Consider the following 18,913-nt stretch of genomic DNA (forward strand, 5'->3'; position numbering starts at 1 on the left):
GCTGAGCCAAATTCCCAAACATATTCTAAAAACACTGTCATTCCTTTCCTGCCCAACTCATCTTCCCCTTCACCAAACTATTTCTGTGAATAAGAAAAAGGGATAATTGTGAGAACTGAAACATCTAGACAAATTATTAAGTTAGGTATCTATGGCTATTAACTGCTAATTTTTTTTAATCTATGTCCAGTTCCGATGATGAAGATGGTCAGTGACAATCTGTGAAGTGCAAATGAGCCACTGCTATTCCACATGCTCTCAGTGTACTCTTGAGAGTTTGAGTACAATATGAGTATGTATCTAAATCAATAAAGTCCATAATCCCTTATTCAGAAACACTAGTGCATGATAAACATGCAAAAACACCAGTTCAGCACATCCTTTTAAAGAATCTGTTCTATAAAAACATTATCACATATTCTTGCACTTACTTATGATCTTTGCTAAAATCAACATAACAGAATTTAAATCCAAGTAGTTACAGTATAGTTACCTTGGCAAGCTGCCTGCATCCAATTCACAAAACACACTGTGCTTAAACTGTTTTTAATGTTGTGCAATACAGTTAGGACCCTCTGTCAAAGTATTTAAGGTCATGAGATTTTATTTTAAATGCCAAAGAAAATGAACTAGATACTAGTAATATTGTAATGTTCTACCTTAAAAAGCTATAGCTTTGCTCTTCTAACTTTTGAATGATAGACAGTAAAAAAAGGAAATCTGAAGAAATATGATGAGCAGTGATACTTCAAAAATCATCCATTTACTACATTATTGTGATGCAGAATTACATCAGAAAGTCTGCAAGAAAACTGAATGAAATAAAATAATTACTTTGGCAAGTACAAAGGCCCAAATCATTAGCATCTATAGAACTGATTTTTTCACCTAAACACAAAATAACAAAGAGACACTAACCAAAACATCATTTATCTAACTTCATCAGGGTGAAGTAATATAAAATAGGAGCTAAGTAAAACTCTGTGTAGAAGATTGCCATCCTCTTGATCCAGGTCAGAAACTCAAAGAGCTGTTCAGTACAGGCAGGCCATTCACATTTTCAGAGTTGGACTTTGTTAGTTATATTTCTACCCTTGATGTGTACACACCACATTTGAAAAAGTAAACAGTAAAAATTCTCAACTCTAATTTAAGAATACTCTATGTGTATTACATCAGCATTACCACATTTCATCAACAAAGGTTAATTACTCACTGAAAGTGGATGTCAGAATCAGTTTGAGGTCTCCACACCTCTCTCCTCTCCCCATGAAACCATGTATTGAAACTCAACTTTCACGTACACAAAAACTAAAACCAGGGTGAAAACCAATGAATTGATTTCAAGAACAATTAGATCTTTCCTTTTCCATGTGAATGTGTGTGCAGTGAAGTGATTAGACAGAAATACTAATTAGACAGAAAAACTGCAGCTCTGCAGTTACGTGCAGTGTCCCAAGTACTCACCCAACTCTTGAGCTCCCACCAGCTTTCTGGAATGCCTCCAGTGATTCAAAGCTTTACATATTGAAACGTGAATCCATAATTAGACTTAAAAAGTAACAAATGGTGGGAGAGCTCATCCATTTGTATGCTAGTATTCCATCAACTTACAGAAACAGGACTCAGGTGATAGCATGCACTGCATGCACTAGTAAAATTGGTTTTTTGTTACAAAAGTATACAGGAAATGCAACTAATCTCCACGGGAAGAGCATGACCAGCCCACAGCAAGACATGGGAGACAGCACATATTGGTACACTTTCTTCCAAGATGGTTACTTACAGAAATACAATGTAGCTTCTTGTTTTCCTATCTTAATTTCCTATGGATGGCTTTTAATAACACAGACCCTTACTTCATTCTAATGCTTGGTCTCAAATGCTACTCAAGGTCCATAACCTACTCTTTTATAAAACTATATTTTTTTGTCTACATCTCACTAAGCACTTTTAGACCAAGCCTGCTTTCATGAAAGTGTAGAATAAATACCACCAAAAGCTATTTTCTTTAGAGACAATTCCAAATAACTTTTAAGGATACTGAATACTTTGAATTGCCTTAGAGTACAATTGAAAACTAATGCCAAGATCTAGAAGGGAAAACATTTTCAATTTGCTCCATTGAAACACCTCTTTTTTACATGACCTGTAAAACAATTTTGAGATAAGCATATCCTGCATACACAAACATCTTAGCAGAAAGCATATTTGTCAAGCTAAGCTTAGCATTAAAAAATATTTACATTAGCGACTTTTCTGCATAAAACCAAAGAAGATAATAAATGCATACCTTAAATATTTGCTTGATGAAATGACCTTTGTAAGAAATTGAACATTAATACAAAATTCCAAAAACGCCTTTCACCAGGGAAGATTGTTTTGTCTTCATTCAGCAAAAACAAGCCAAGTTAAATTTAAGCTCCTCATCCCTTTGGATCCCTCTGACTTTTCAGAGTTAGTAACATTAGGAGTAGGAGGGCTTTGGATTATTTCTATTTATTTTCAAATTTTTAAAATGCCAAATGTTAACATCTTGATAGAATTAATATTCTACTAAACCAAAGAAATTTGTGGTGTTTGGGATATTCTGTGCAGGGCAACAATTCAGACCCAATGATCCTGATAGGTAACTTCCAACACAGCATATTCTGTGATTCTATGACTGACTACTACAAAATGATAAGAAATCCACACATAGATATTTTGGCTACATACAAATGAAATAAACTTTATACCAGAAGTTCACAAAAAAAAAAAAAAATCATGTGAATCACAGGGTTTAGAAACATTTTTCTCTATAGTCCAATATCATTAAAAAGACCCAGGCTTAAAAGATTTACAGTTTGAATTAAATAGATCCAATAAAAATTACCACTTCTATTATTATGATAAACTTAGTTAAATCCCTATGAAAATGAGTCCCACCTATATATTAAGACTGGACTCAGCAACTCAAGCTCACTGACTAGTGGAGAAGAAGTCCTGCACTTTTAAGATTTCTAAACCCATGCAACAGAGCCTGTAAGGCATCACCAGTACGTAAGCTGAGTGACTGCATCAGACTTTGAAGACAGGAACCACGTTGGCTGACCACTCCCACACAGTGGAAAACAAAAGCAAACTTGACTACTGACTATATACTTAAATACTGGAAATTGCAATGCAAAAGCTCAGAAGACAAGGGGCAAAACCCATGCCATCATATTCTTAGTTCTCTGAGAGAGCAGAGAAAGAAATATTTGATTATGGGAATGTTGCAATATGTACCATTACAAACATGGGAGTCACTAACCATACTGAAACATGGAGGGAGTGCCCATCCTGGTAGCAATTCCTGGAGTCATCTCACCCAGGCACCTACTTTGTGCCAGGAGAGGACAACGAGGTGTATCAGGCTCAAATCCAGCTACATGGCACACATGCCCCTTAGCTTGGAAGCCTCCACCAGAAATGAGAAAACCTAACACACATCTACATCTGATATTGTGGCAACACGTGGCTTATGTAGCTTGTTGTAGCTGTAAAATTCCAGCAAATACTATTATTTTGGGCAAAAAATATAAATACTGGATTAATTAACTTTACAAAATTCAACTTGTTCTACGATTAACTCCTGCATTAATCCTACTACAAATAATGAAGTAACTTAGTTTTAGAGACTTTTGCTTTCATTTTTAAATGTCAACAAGTTTCTTACCCAATACAACCAAACAAACATATTTTGAGTTTACCTTCTATCCCAGGTAAGAAGCTGATCTGAGGGAATCTTCTGGCCACTTGTAAAAGGTGTGAGTAATCTTTCAGTTTTTGGAGGTACTAGCATTGCCATTAGATGACAACATTCTCAGTTCATCACCACAAAATCAATATTCCTGGAAGTAACCAACTTTCTGTTGCTAATTCTGACTGAATTCAATTCACTGTAGAGAGCTTACAATGGATCCACCCTGTATGTTTGATTTGCTTGTTTCATAAAGAAGAAAACCATCTTTTCTTGCTAGAAATTGAGATTTTGCGTAGAACTCAAGCCCTATGGTAAAACAAACTGTAACATGAATTACTATTGGTATTTTTAAATGCTGCCTCTCTTTCAAGGGTTTAGAGTTTTAATTTTTTTGCTGCTTGATATCCTTCCATCCTATTCACAGACAGTTAAGATTTATTTAAATATTCATATCAATGAGTGAACACACCATAGTTGAAATCAGGTATGTCACAATACTTCATTGTATGTCAATATCAGCTTTTCAAAAATTAATTTTAAATTTCATTTTGTTGAACTGGTTCTAGGATCAACTGTAAAGAGCCAGTAACTGTATGCAAAACTTAAAAAGAACATCAACATATGAGATGCAGCTCATCAACTGGTCCCACTAAGAGCAGGTAATTAAGTTCAGCCCAAGGATTCTGCCTAAACCAATGAATCTTATGTGCCTTCTCAAGAAGAGGATGCAGCTCACAGAGAGTAAAAGTAAAATCCCACAAAAGCCTTTTTATACTTCCTCTCTGCAAAACTACTAAAACACATAAACACACTAATGTCAAAACCAGTATTTCAGACAGCATCATAAAAATTGAGTTATGCTTGTGCTCTAGGAATAGCTTTGTTATCTTTCGGGGTAATAGCTCTGGTTCTAACATTGGTTTCTAGTTTAATTCTTCTTAATTAAATCACTTTTCCCAATATTAGACTTGCAGTATTTTGTCAACATAAAATTGAGCAAAAATGTAGGGAAAAAAATCATTTCAAAGTAAAAAAAAGGAAACAAATTCCCCTATTGTCAGTAAGGCCCACACTGAAGCACCATGCTCTGTAACAAATACACTAAGATGACAAGACTAAATTATTAGCCTTCATTATATCCCCACAAAGAATGACGTGCAATTTTATTTAAACTGTAAGTTACAAGATGTCCTCCTCATTCCTCTGGCTGGCAGAACTGCTGTGTGTTTTTACCCTTCCTACAAGGAAGTGAGAAGTCTCTGGGATCTCTCGGGCAAGCATGGCAAGGTGCGTTTGCTGGAGCTGAGCAGTTCAGTAACAGCGCTCCCGGGGATGCGGCCGTGGCTCAGCCTGCCCGTGGCCACGGCACTCCCACGCTGCAGCCCCAGCACCACGGGGACACCGGGGCTGCTCAGGGCAAGCCCCACGGCAGGGCCAGCAGCACTGCCCAGCAGCAGGGTGGGACCCTGGGGAACAGGGATCACATCCTGCCACGTGGAGCTCCCCACCCACAGCTCTCGGTGTACTGGGATGTGCCCTGGACTGGCACGTGCTCGAGGCTCAGCCCTCAGAACAGCCTGGTTCTGCTCTCAGTGTTGGCCCCTGCTTCTCAACACACCTGCACGAGGGATGATCCAGTTCCCCTGAGCATCTGTATCTGTGTGGACATGCAGGTGAGCAGAGCCCCAGGGGAGCACAGACTGCCTCCCATCCTCCCCACATAAAAAGTGGGAACAGAGGCCAACAAGAAAATAATTTAGCAGTGGGGAGAAGGAGATCAAGAGGATTCTGCAACAGAATTGGAGATACTTCTTGTTTAATAATTATTTGTCGTGAGAGTTTTTAAAAGGAGTAATTGTTGCAAAATAAAAATAGACCAGTACTGGAGAGAAAACCATTACAAGAAAAAAACAGGTGCTCTGAAAGCACAAAAGCAGTGTTTTACTGTTTTGCAGACTGCAGAGATATAATTAAAAGGTGAAATAAAATAATAGTAAAACAGTAAGAGCCTTTTCCCTGAAGAAGAAGGTGAGGAAAAAAAACCTATCAAACAGCCCCCTCCCTCTGAACTCTCAAAGAACCACCAACCTAAATGAAACATTTGACTTTCATTTCCGACAGGAAACTGAAGCTATGAACAAATACTTTATGACTTCAGCTCTCCTGCTCATACACGCAAACAAATTCCATTCTTCCCAAGGAGAAGAAAAGCATATATCCTTTTGGACAAGAGCTAACAATACTTAATAGCTTGATTATATCACCAGGCTGATTCACAGACTTGTGAATTCATTTCAGTGTGTCACAGAGATGAATTTACCAGACCTATTTGTTATTCTTTGTTTACTTTTAGAGTGAATTATTTCACTTTTGGTCAACAGGAAAAAACAAAATCAGGAAACATGCTCACTGAAGTGTTGGATTTAAAGTTTACGTGCATATGATGTGAGAAAGTATGAAAAATCTTGGGACTCTTGGATTTTCTGCAAGCCTTTCTGAAGATGAAGTAATTCCATCTGTGTTATAGAGACAATGCCAACAATCAAAGCAACTCCAGAATAAAGTTCGACCATGGAACAGTGAGACTGGAAGGTGAGAGAGGAAGAAAACCAAAATGCCATGGGAGTACTAACACTAATTAAAAGTGAAATGATGGAAGACTCTTTGTTTTAAGGCACAACAAGCTTTATGCAAAATATTCTTTATATTGACTAACAACTGTAATTGGAGCTACAATATCAACTTAGATGGACCAGTGCCCTGATTCAGTGTAGGCAATTCCTACAGCCTTAAGGAGCAAGAAGATAAGTAAATACACAGCTATGAGTAGAAGCTGCAGTGAGCCTACTGGAGTACTGCTACTATTGTACATTGTAAAATGTGTGAAATGTCTGTATATGAACTACCTTAATCTTACTCTGTAAGCAAAACAGTAGTTTATACTATTCTAAAGCTTTAAATACCAAGCAGGTTTAAAAGTCCCATTTAGGTGAGATGATCTTCATATTATGTAACAATTTTATATAATATATATTAGCACAGTAATAAAAGAATTATTTTAAATTTTTTTTTGCTTACCTTCCTTTTCAGCAAATGATTGACTATCCGCAATGACTTTTGGTATTTCTGGATTGTAACGAGTCCCTTCTGGAAAAATCACTAAATACATCTGTAGAATTAAAAAAGAAATAAAAAAGACAAGTTCTTATAATCAGTGTAAACTGACTGCTTTTACAGAAATATCAAAACTTTATAGGTCCATATTGTATTTAGCTCATACCATTGACTATTGTAAGGATCAAAAGAAAATCAGAATACTTGAGCTAAAATTTCTTAGCTCTAAGAAACTTACTGCTCAAGGTTCATAATAATTTCCTTTGAAAATACACCATAGAATATAATCCATGTGATTTAGGAAGGGAGACAGCATGTGTCAACAGAAGTCAGCAAGTCAGGAGCAGCTGATATCAACAAGAATATCAGTTTTAAGAGATTTTGAAAAGACAGACAAATAAATCACAAAGTGACCAATTTATTTTAGTAGTGATCTTACCTCTAGTCTTTCCTTATACTGAAATATACAATAATTCATTCATTATTAGAAATACTATAAATTGAAATTATAGATCTTTTGGGCCTTTTATGTCTCTCATTGAATTGGATATTAAATATGTTAGGAACTCAAACTCATAGTTTAGCGTAATTTGAACTTTAAAGTCACATTCCTTTAAGCATGAGTGTGTGCAAGGTTAGATTTCCCCAGTAAATTAATTTCCTTGCCTGTTCAGCATCAAATCTATGGGTTCTCAAATGACTACACAGGTAAAGGTTGCCTAAGTATCTGCATATCTGACTGTAAGATTATGTATCCAAATAGGAGGAGTCAAATTTGACAATTTTCCATTTTCTTTTGAAACAGAACAGAGGGGTTTCGGGATTTTTGTGTGTGTGTGCATCATGCATAATCTCCTACAAACAAAGCTGATGCAAAACATCACTTAAACAGTGAAAATTCCATATTGGGGGCTCATCTGCAGAAGCAACTATGGTCACAAATGATAACTGTTATAGAGTTAAACACGGCACATTCATATAAAATGCCTACTGTAAATACTTAATAAATTAACTTTGAAGAAAGCAGTCTCAAGAAACATTTGAAAGAAAATAAGATAATGGATTTACAAAACAGTCCAAGGAATATTATCAGTGATTAGACAGAGACTTTGATAATTGGAGTGCACATCACATTAAGATGCAAAGTTAAATAAAAACTCAAAAAGAGACACAAAGGAATGGAACTTTGTGCTTCTGGCCCACAAAACATCAGAGCGTGCTGGTATTTGCACTTAATGATTGTGGAACAGCTACAGAAAGGGCTGAATGCCAAAAGACAGGCCCCAGCAAATGACCTCTCCAGAATCACCCCACAGTGAGGAAGGTTGAAAGATGCACTAAAATGCAGAGGTGGGAAGAAATCTAGGAAATGTGCCAACCAGAGAAGCCAGCTGGAGATCAAGAAAAAGGAAAGCTGAGTACATAGCCTAGAACCTGACAGGAAAAAACAAAAAGGAAACAAACATCAAAAATAGCAAAATCAGTGTCAGTAGAGTAAAGAGAGTTAGGAGAAAGACTGTACAGTATGTTTGGGGGAAACTGGCAGACTGCAGAGGCAGGTGAAGTCCAAGAATGTTCAAGGACCCACAGAAATCCAAGATGTGTATAGATCTGGTGGTGAGGGAACAAAAGAAAATGGGTTTAAGAGTCAAGGTGCTTACTTTTTCATATATAACTGTAGCATAAGTATAGGGACAAGCACAGGAATCCTTAGACCCAGATGTAGTCCACACATCCCCAGTCATCTATACATTTCATACAAGAAGTATAATGTTGAAATATTTAAGTGACTAAGTAAAACTTTTCAGAGGTAGCTGGAAAGGACATAACATTCAAATCCAGATGCATTTTTCTTTCTTTTCATATATGTGCTTATGTGCAAAACTTGTAATTTGGATGCTGAAAATGGTACTTCAAGATGAGCTGTTCCAGTTCCACCCCCATTAAAGACTGCATTGCTCAGCTCTAAAGGGTAATACAGAGACTGTAACAGGTTATAGAGCAAAGGAAATTAAGCACCCAGGACAGGAATACCAGTCTTGGTACATAGCTCAGCACTTACAAGCAGGCAACATTGTTACTGGTCTTCAAAGCAGATAATCACCCCAAAAGCTGGTTGCACAACAGGGAACAGTATCTACTTACTGCAGACCTATGTGTAACACAAACCAGGGACTGAAATTGTATTTTACTTACTAGTAAACCTCTACAACACAAGCAGCCAAACAGGTTTGTTGACCAGAATCTGAATATCTCTGAGTTAAAAGCACACTAACAAGACAGAGAACTGGCCTTTGCATTAAATTCAGCATATAATAACCTACTATATAGCTCATTAGGACTGTTTTAACAGTAGAATTCATGAATGCAAATAGATGACCTACTTATACTCACATACAGTCCTGCACAAGACAAAGATATCCTGCCAGTGCCAGAACCACTTGTACAACTGGCTTTTCTCCCACCGTGGGCAGCAGAAGTTAAATCCTTAAGCACTATTTCCAAACACTGTAAGAACTACAAATCTCTAAGATTTTAATAACTAAATAAGCTCCCCTGAACTTGAAATAAGAACTTGTAGGAACATTTTAATTGTCTAGAAACACTAGCTGCAGTTTAGGCCATTTTTAATACAGATTTTTCAGTTAGGGCAATTAGCTACGTAAAAGTTACACACTTTATTGCTGCAAAATACAGTGCTCATGTTCAAAACAGCAGTGACAGTTTTGGATTACCACAGTCCCTGATTCACTGAGACACCAATTTTAACCCAAGCAATAGGTCCCTATGCTCAGGTATGCATTTCATTCCATCTGTGGAACAGGTGGGTGTCAATAAACTTGGTATATCTCATCAATTTGAAAGTTTCAAGGAGTGGATCAGGATTCATTTAGTAGAACCCTACTGATTCTTGTTGGAGCCAGAAAATCAAAAAAGATGTAAGTCTTTTGCACTTTGCCAATCAGGGGCTACCAGAATAGTCCCCAGTGCCACAAGCCACAAATGCAATGAATGGAAGATGGTAATTGCATTCTCCCAAACAGCAATGCTTCATTTCCCCAGCACTGTCAGGGTCTCACAGGCAAACAGGAATGGCAATGGCATTAAGGGGGGGTCGTGCTCCCAGAGAGGGGACAAGGCAGCTGAGGGAGTCCCTGAGATAGATGGGAGTGCCACAAATTGAGCTGGTGTGGGTGGAGCATGGGAAAGCAGCAAAGTGACACACAAGTCCCTGGAATACAGAACAACCACAAACACACAGCAAGAAATGGTGGCCAAGGGCTTTGGAGAATGTCCTGGAGTGCGTATATGCTACTCTGTAGAAGAAAATAGGGCATGAAGAAGTGGTAACTACTGACTAAAGGTATCTTGCATTCACTGTGCTGCTCTCATGTGAAAAAGGAAAAACAAATATTTTAATTTATAAAATTCAAAATTGTCTTACACAATGCATTTGCTTAATTTCAATATTATTATTACTGCTATTGTATCCTGACAGCTAAACAGATTCATATCTGCATCCATTTAGACCACTACCTAGAAAGTATGCTTCTAGTGAATTGGATGAAAAACACTATCACTCAGACCAGTAACTGAAAAGCAGATGGTATGAGAAAGCCTATCTGGTATAATTGGAACAAAATACAAAAGGTGATGTGGAAGAAGCAGGCAAGGACATCCGTGATTTATATAGTTGTCAGGGATTTGCAAATTAGTAACCATATCACAAAATTATTACATTAAGCCTCATAAGAGTTGTATTAATTAAACCTCTATGTTTTTATTGTTTGATTAGCATTTCTTCATATGACAATGATTACTCTAGGACTGAATGAATGACAAAACCAAAACACATAGTAATCAGCTAAATATTGGTTGTACAGGGTTAAATCCCACATCTCAGAATACAGATTTCCTACTCTGAATGCATGATAAAAAAATAGAAGTGACATTTTCAGTAATCAAATTGAATAGTTTGCTGTTCAGAAGAGTTAACTTTTTTTATAAATCAAGTAGATTAAGCATATCAAGTAACAGCTGAATACCCATTCATTTGGCTTACATTCATCTATGGCTTACATTAAAACAACATTAACACAAAAGTGTTCTTTAAACACTGTGACAGTCTCTGCTCTCACAAGATGTATGATTGCAATTTGTTAGCAATCAGTCAAATTTTATGGAATTTTAAACCAAATCACATCTTGAGTGAATTTTATCAACAAAAGTCCTAACAATGCACCATTTAAGCATATAATTCAATGAGAGTTTGAAAAGCAAAGTGACTTCCAGAAACAACTAAGAAAATATATTAGTTCAAGACGCCCACTAAGAAAACACAGGTGCAGCAATGTTTCAGTCTGCTATCAGCTTTGTGCCTATCTGACACTGCTGGGCTGCATCTGGGAAGAGGCAAGGACCAGCTGCAGAGCTGAGGGCAGGAGAAGGGGCTGCTCATAGCAGACAGGTGGGTGCAAGTCACAAGACAAGGTGAGCAAGGAGAATCATGCAGTCCACTGCTGTCTACACAAAAGGAGGCATATCAGAGCACCAAGCAAGTTATACTGTGCATGCAAGAGGCCAAAAGGCAGCTTTAGTTTGCCTGTCAGTTTTAACTCAAATGTACTTGTCATACCTTTAAAAAAAAGAAAAAAGATATACAGAGAAGCAGTAAAGAACTTGCTATGCTAAGGAGAACAGAAGACTGGTTCTGTTTTTCCTACACATCTTCAATTTCTTAATGGGAAAAGGGATGGCTCCAGACAGACTGAACATTAATCATCTGGATTCTTTTGTTTAAATTGTATGTGGAGAGAAACTGTAAATAACAACGTGACCCTTAACACAGATTCCCGTCCATCTCTTCTTTATTGGTATATAAATCTTTCCTGAGCAGCTGAAAGGCCAGCTCATCTCTAGCACCACATTAAAGAAAGAACTCCACCACGTACACTCAGAATGACTAAGCTACACCAGCTGCCCACTGCAGTGAGGAAAGTCCACCCTGAGCTGTACCATACAGTGCATGAAAATTCCAGAGTCACAGATTAGTTATTTTTGCATGAAGCTGATGAGTTCAGGGCATACTTGATCAAATTGTCTTCATTTTAAAAGCAATATGGTTGCTTGTAAATGTCATGCTAAGTTTCAGATCTGCATGAATAATGCAATAGGGACACAGGTTATCATGTTCTTCTCACAGTAGTAACTGTAAGTTAAAGGCCATTTAAGAGCATCTACATTTAAATTCTCAGATAAAGTCAGCTAAAAGAAGTTTAGTCTTCCCTCAAATGACAGCTCAATGGTCTGTGTCTTTTACCCCTGCAGATGCAAACATTTGCCTCAGTAAACAGGCTTTTAACAACTTTGGTTTTGTAAATTTAAGTGTCACTCCCTATAAATTTGACTGATTTTGAAAGATTTTAAACAATTGATTTCTGCAATACTTATTTCTCTTCTATACTGCAATGCCTGATAATATGAGGCAAATGGCAACAACTGCCTGCTATCCAGGTCCAGGTTCTGTGCTCATTTCCAACAGCACCAAACTCCCAGAGAGCTAAACAGCAGCAAAAAATAAGCATACCCAAGTGGTCTCATATTTATTAGGCATTAACTTTGATGGGTTAGGTATAGGCTTTCAATCTACACACAACTCAGGAGGGAGAAGAAAGATGATTCCACAAAGACTTCTGGATTTATTTCACTTACTAACCACATGGAAAGCAGAACCCACATCAGTTCTTATCTTTAAAGAAAAGCATTATGCTTAAATCTCTCTTTACATTCCAACTGTGCTAAAATGACACACTGCAGCAAGGGTGAACACCATTTACAGGTTTCCAAGGACATAATCAGAAGAATTTCTAGGCACATCTTCCCAAGAATATATTAAAAGAGAAATACACATTTTTCAAAAGGAGATTAATTCAACACAGACTTCGAATTAAGACTCTTACCTCAATGTAAACCTTATAATAACAACAAACTCCTGCTTTTTAGGGGGGGCAGAGGGAAGGCAGAAAGCCAGACTCAAGCAGAACCTTTTTAGCTAGCAAGAAAGCCATGGGCCTATGCAGGAAAACACCTTGCTGGCTTATTTCATCCAGACTAACTAAAATGAACTTAACCAGCACTCTTCAGGGGGAAAAATTGCTTAGGGGGATGACTACAAGCATGTTTCATACATCCTGCAAGCAGCCTCTGCTTATTCCATTACACTCCAAGTTTTACAGCAAGTAGAATCTTTACCACTGACATATGGCAAATAATGAGGCAACACAAGCTCTTTACATCCCAGAACCCTCCCTGTTAATGAGGGTGCAGATTGCCACCACTTAACATGACCATCTTCTCCATGGACATCATTGATTAGATACTGTTTAGTTGTTGTAATGTATTTCTGGCCTAACTTATATGCTAACAATTGGAACTTTCTTTTCTTAATTATAACACAAAAAGATAATGTTAAATCTTAACTGAAGACAAAATGATTTTGAGCACTGTCTGAAATAGCGACACTTTACTCATTTAAGCCCCTCAGTAAACACAAGGTCAATTTACTTTTTCAACAGAGACACATGCACAAACATAAACTCACCATCTCCAAATAAGAAAAAAAATACTATTATGAATGTCAAAACAGCCCATGAATTCTTTTTACCCAAGTCTCAGGATATAAAAGTTTTGACAATATGGGGAGTCTAAGTCCTAATAACACAGTTTTAAATAAAATGGAAGTTTAACTGTTCTATATCAAGGCTTGCTTAAGTTGTTTTCTTTTAGCTTGGCCAAAAAGGAAGAAAAAAATCTAATGCACAGCAAGTAATGGAAGCAAAGCACAGCGATTCTAACCACTGAGCCACAAACCATACAGGGAGTCATGAGAAAAGTCACTTGGCAGTAACAGTCATTCTTCAAATAGAAAATTATCAAGAGTTTGTTTTGGGTTTTTTTCCCTCCTCCAGGCATAGCAGACAAAGTTATTGAATTCTAAGATGTCATTGCCATTAAAAATGATTGATCATTGTGATGACTAATTAACATTTGGTAGGAAAGGTTCTTGACTTTTAGAAGTCGAGTGTATCAGTCTCTGACAAGCACACAGTAGTCAAAATGTTGTCTTTTGAAACAGAGGGTTTCTCCTTTGAAATAGAGGTTTCTCAAGAAAGGTACTATAGTTCATGTTCTAAGTCCAGACCCCCCTTGCCCTCTACAGAGAGGACCACAAAGCTGCTGTCAATCATAAGGAACCAGTCAAACTTTCCTCAGTTTAATTAGAGGTATCACTCTAATCACAGAAAGTAACTGTAAAAACACAGAAAGAAAACAAATCCATGATTACCATCTTAGTAGTTTGTGGATATCGGGCATGGCTCTTTTCTCCAACAAGCCTTTGCCATTAAAAAAGTCAAAGAAATGAGAAGGAAGGTATAAGCTTACTGGAGTCTCAGCTTTCATCTGGGCCTGCAACTTCTCTCTCATTTCCTTCTCATTGAATTTGGCACTTCTTTTTACATAGACTCCTCCATGCTATCAGAGAGAAAAAAAAAAGGGAAAAGCATTAAATATTTAAGTAGTTTAATGTAGAATAGCTGACAGAAGAACAAACAAGAGACAATGACAAGTCATCTTTATGACTCACACTGCAAATTGCCTACAAGAGTTTCTCTTACCGCAAAAACATGTGAAACTAATTTCACATTTGCATATACTTCAGCTCACAAAATCCGTTTAAATAAAAATCAGATATAAACCCCCCCAAGGCATTAGACACTTGAAGTGTCCTGTTTAAAGGTGCTAAGTAATGAATTAGAAGATGGCATTAGAAGTGACCCCAGGGTATTTATTCCTGGCAACGCTGACATGAAGCTTCATTTGTATATCAAGGGAAAATCAAAGAACTGAAGTTACTCACATGCAAGTACTTACAGGTCAATGCTTTCAATTCTATGTACCCTCTCTTAAATAGTAACTAATGCAAATACTGGGAATGCAAGTATCATACTTCTACATACAAAATTTATCAATAGCATAAAAGTAACCAGCATAGTTTTTGAAAACCTCCATGTACTTTACTAGAGAACCAGACTTTTAATAAAGAAGTTATATACCAAGAGAATAATTAAATAAGTAAGCCAAAGTCTTCACAAAGCAAAGAATTCTGTAGAAGTATTTTTACTGAAAATTATTATAAAAAGTAAAACTAGGTCCTGGAAGAGATTAATTTTGTAACTTGTTGCACACAATTTATCACAAAATTTCAGTAAAAGTACACACAAAAAGAAATTTGCCCTATCATTTCCCTCTTCCACCACATTGTTTTATCTACACAGAAAGAGTATGTAAACAAACATGCACCAACTATGAACTACTGATACAATGAAGTCTGGAAAAAACATGATTAGCTTCCAAATAACAGAATTTCAGGTTTAAGGTACATTGTTTTCATGGTGACTCCATAACTTGGTAATACTCTTTTCTGTTCACCATAACAATTGGTATTGGGATTTGTCAGACAACTTCTGTTCATTTATGGTTTTGCATGCTCTTAACAGAAAGATGACAGCAAGGTTAAAACTACTAACAGCTGAGCCTCAATCAAATACCTGATCTCATGAAAAGATACAGTACATGGTAGAAACAGGGCTGGTGGCTGTATGCAGAGCTGTGTCCCTGGCATGGACAGGAATAAAATTGGAGGGGTTAGGAGGAGGCAGGCAGAAGAGATGGTCATGCAAAGTGCTTTCAGCATTTGCTTTTCATGGTGTGAAGAGATAGCTGCTTAGCTAGTGGTGTTTGATGTGACTTTTGAGTTGTTCTTCAAAGACTGCAGTGACAGGGAACAGAAAGCCAATGACGCATTAACTCCATACTAAATATTCTGTCTTAACTTTGTCATCTGTGGTTCCCTCCCAAGGTGAAGTAGCCAGCTCTAACACTCAGCTCTGCTGCTGTGACTGGCAGGGGACGAAAACCATGAACAGAATTCCCCAGCTTGGCTGTGGCATGGTGTTGGGACCATCCCACAAGCAGTTTAACAGTTTCAGACAGAAAGCAGCATGAACAGAAAAACGTTTCTTCAGCTGTGTAGTAAACAGAGCCTCATGTTATCTCCACACTCCACATGTAAGACCGTTTTCAAGATCTGACACCATTAAAGGGAAACAGAAGCTGAAGCAGACTTAAGTACAGCTGTATTCTGACACCAAACACAACCATCCCTTCCAAAGGGGCAAACTCAGTTCAGAATGAGAAAAAATTCATCTACTATATAAGACTTCCATGTAATGGGTAGGTCATCATTCTCTGCGAGCTCAGCTAGGTCAAGCCTTGATAAATAAGTGAAACCTGGAATTGAGGCATTCCCCTACCATCAAATTACTAATCAGCTGCAGTAAACTGGAAAAATACTGAACCAACTTTTCCTTGTTTGATTTGTCAACTTGGACAAATGAAGTTACTATAGGACTTTTTGGTCACGGACACACACCATGGCACCAAAGATAGATCTGGTGTTGCATGTCAGACATTTTAATGCTCAGAAATAGATTTGCACTTCTCAAGTAAATGAGCACAGAGTCATGTAACATAAGAACAGACAAAGTATCACAAGATCAGCGTTCCCTGCATTCACCCCAACTCCACCGCTATGGCAGGTCCCCATGTCTCAGGGGTACAAAGCTAAAGAGAGGCAGGACATGTGGCTAAAACTCAGGAACAGCCCAAAGGGTGCACAAGCTGATGCTGGACAACAGAAAAGATAAAGACATACTCTCTATGTTAGAAAGGCAAGCAAACTTTGGGGTATCAAAAATACTTTTCAAAATTACATCCCAGCCTCATCAAGGGCATAAGATAAATGGGAATGAATTGGATAGTATAAGCAAATAGGAGTGATGGGATGCATTGGTAGCAAATGATAGGAGCAAAAAAATATTTCAGATCCACCCAAAAATAATAAAGACAGCTTTAGGAAAAGAAAACAGTTCTACTTAATAAATCAGACTTGGAACATAATAGGTTAATTTAAGTGTTTCTTTTCTTTCCTTGCTATTAGATAGCTGCCTCAAAAAAGAATGCTAGTTATGTGATTGTATATAGCTCAAATTCCCCAACTTGTATTGTATTTCCTTTTCAGTAAGAGATCAAATATATGAACGCTCTTCAAAACAGATTTCTGGAAGTACTGTTTTTAAGGTTATAATTTTTTTCCGCTGTACTTTAAAAGCCCCTCTCTCAGTCAACAATGGACTGTGTTTACAAATATACTTCCTTTGTGCCTGAATTTTGCTCTCCTGAACATCCAGACCACGTTTATTTCCAAACAGGATGTTTACCTGAGGAAGGGAATATGAATTCCGTAAGCATAGCGTAATTATGTGGCTCTGGAAACTTTTAGTGGAGTGTAAGTGACATCACTGACAGAACATCAACAGGAAGGGCAGGAAGTGTTTTATGTTTTTGCACTGTTTGGTGTGATAAAAACAATAAAAATACCTATTAGCTTGCACTGCAGGCCTTCTGCATCCCGTCTCGGTCATTTAGCCATATATGCATCACCACTGCCTGTCAATTGTGTCACTGATTTAAATATATATATAAATGCATACATAGTCACCCCCCACTAAATCTTGCAGAAGTTTTCTTTTTTGAGGAGTTCAAATATATATTTAATATATACATGTTTTGATTAAAAATGTAGGTGACATTCAGATTAATTTCCACAGGAACCTCCTTTTAACAGTCAATATACAGCTCAGGAAACTGAGCACCGGATATTCCACATAGCAAAAGTAATTTTCCAAAATCTTGAAAAAAAAAATTTCCGGAAATCTAGTGATAGTGGATGGAATATACATCCTGTTTGTATTTTAATTACAGCAGACTTAAATCACCACCAGTCTGATGACTAAAGGCAAGGACAAAGAGCAAAATATTTCCATGCAGCACATCAGTCACTTTGGTGGACAAAAATTGTAACAAAGCATTAAGGGCAAGCATTAGACAATTGAGAATTCCATTTTCTCCTTATGCATACCCTTAGTGAGGTATGACAGGGTCTGACAGTTTGTAGTTATTCAGGGGACAGGGACAGCAGACTTACCAATAAAAGAAATTGTGAACAGTTTTCTCATTTTCTCTGCAGCACACACTTCTCTAAACATACCAATTTTACCAGAAACTATGGCAATCACCCATGCTCCAGCCTAGATCTATAGCCTACTCACTAAAGTGCTCATTCAAAAGACAACAAAGATTTTAAACCATCAAGATGAAGACATTCGATGTGCTGCAAAGATGAGGGAAAGAGTAAATCCTCCTATTTGGACATACACCTGTAGTTGCCTACTCTTCATACACTCCATTACAAATTAATATATAGTTCCAAACATACCTAACATAATATTTTTCTCAACGTTGTCTACCTTCTTGCCCTGTTGGACAGGGCTGACAGTCAATTCAATCAAACTGTCACATTCTATTAGAAATATTTTTCTAAGCATGTGGGGGGTTTTGTTTTGGTTGAGATTTTGCATTTTTGTTTGCTTGTTTTCTTGTTTTGTTGTTTTGTTTTGGTTGGTTTGGTTTTTTTCTTAATTTTTTTGCCTGGGCAATGGGGTGAGGGACAGAAAGCAGATTAATATTCAGAGAACACATGAAGAGAAAATGCAAAAGACAAAAGAGAGAAGTCTTACTGAATAAGCACTTGGAACCACTACCCAAAACTCTATCCATTTCTATTCTAATAACCAAGCACCCATCTAAACCCTGAGATAAGTACCATGAAGCCATTTCTGCTCACCTAGAAAAAGCACAGTACTTCCAAACCCATCCATCTCTACATTTTATTTTGTTTCACATAGAAATAGTTCTGCTTTCAGAAAAACCAAAAAACAGACATGACAAATTCACAGAGGATTTTAGGGAAGTAAGTAATCTACACTGCTCTTCACCATTTTAGACTGAATATCATATCCACTCAGTACGTTGGCTGCTTAGTGACCATGGCTCACTGTTTCCCAGTAATTGTATAAAATTGAGTCACATCAGGTTGAGCTCTCAGACTAG

General features: G+C 37.3%; 1 protein-coding gene across 1 annotated transcript in view; it reads right to left on the minus strand.

Annotated features, from left to right (window-relative positions):
- Positions 1-18,913, minus strand: part of AGPAT5 (1-acylglycerol-3-phosphate O-acyltransferase 5) — a 53,639-nt gene that overhangs the window by 18,686 nt on the left and 16,040 nt on the right. Inside the window, exons 4-5 of the mRNA XM_064707605.1 lie at positions 14,285-14,374; positions 6,806-6,896 (exon numbers count right to left, since the gene is read on the minus strand). Coding sequence (XP_064563675.1) covers positions 6,806-6,896; positions 14,285-14,374 — 181 coding nt within the window. The remainder of the gene's footprint in view (positions 1-6,805; positions 6,897-14,284; positions 14,375-18,913) is intronic.

This window comes from Zonotrichia leucophrys, chromosome 3 (assembly GCF_028769735.1).
Source record: "Zonotrichia leucophrys gambelii isolate GWCS_2022_RI chromosome 3, RI_Zleu_2.0, whole genome shotgun sequence".
NCBI lineage: Eukaryota > Metazoa > Chordata > Aves > Passeriformes > Passerellidae > Zonotrichia > Zonotrichia leucophrys.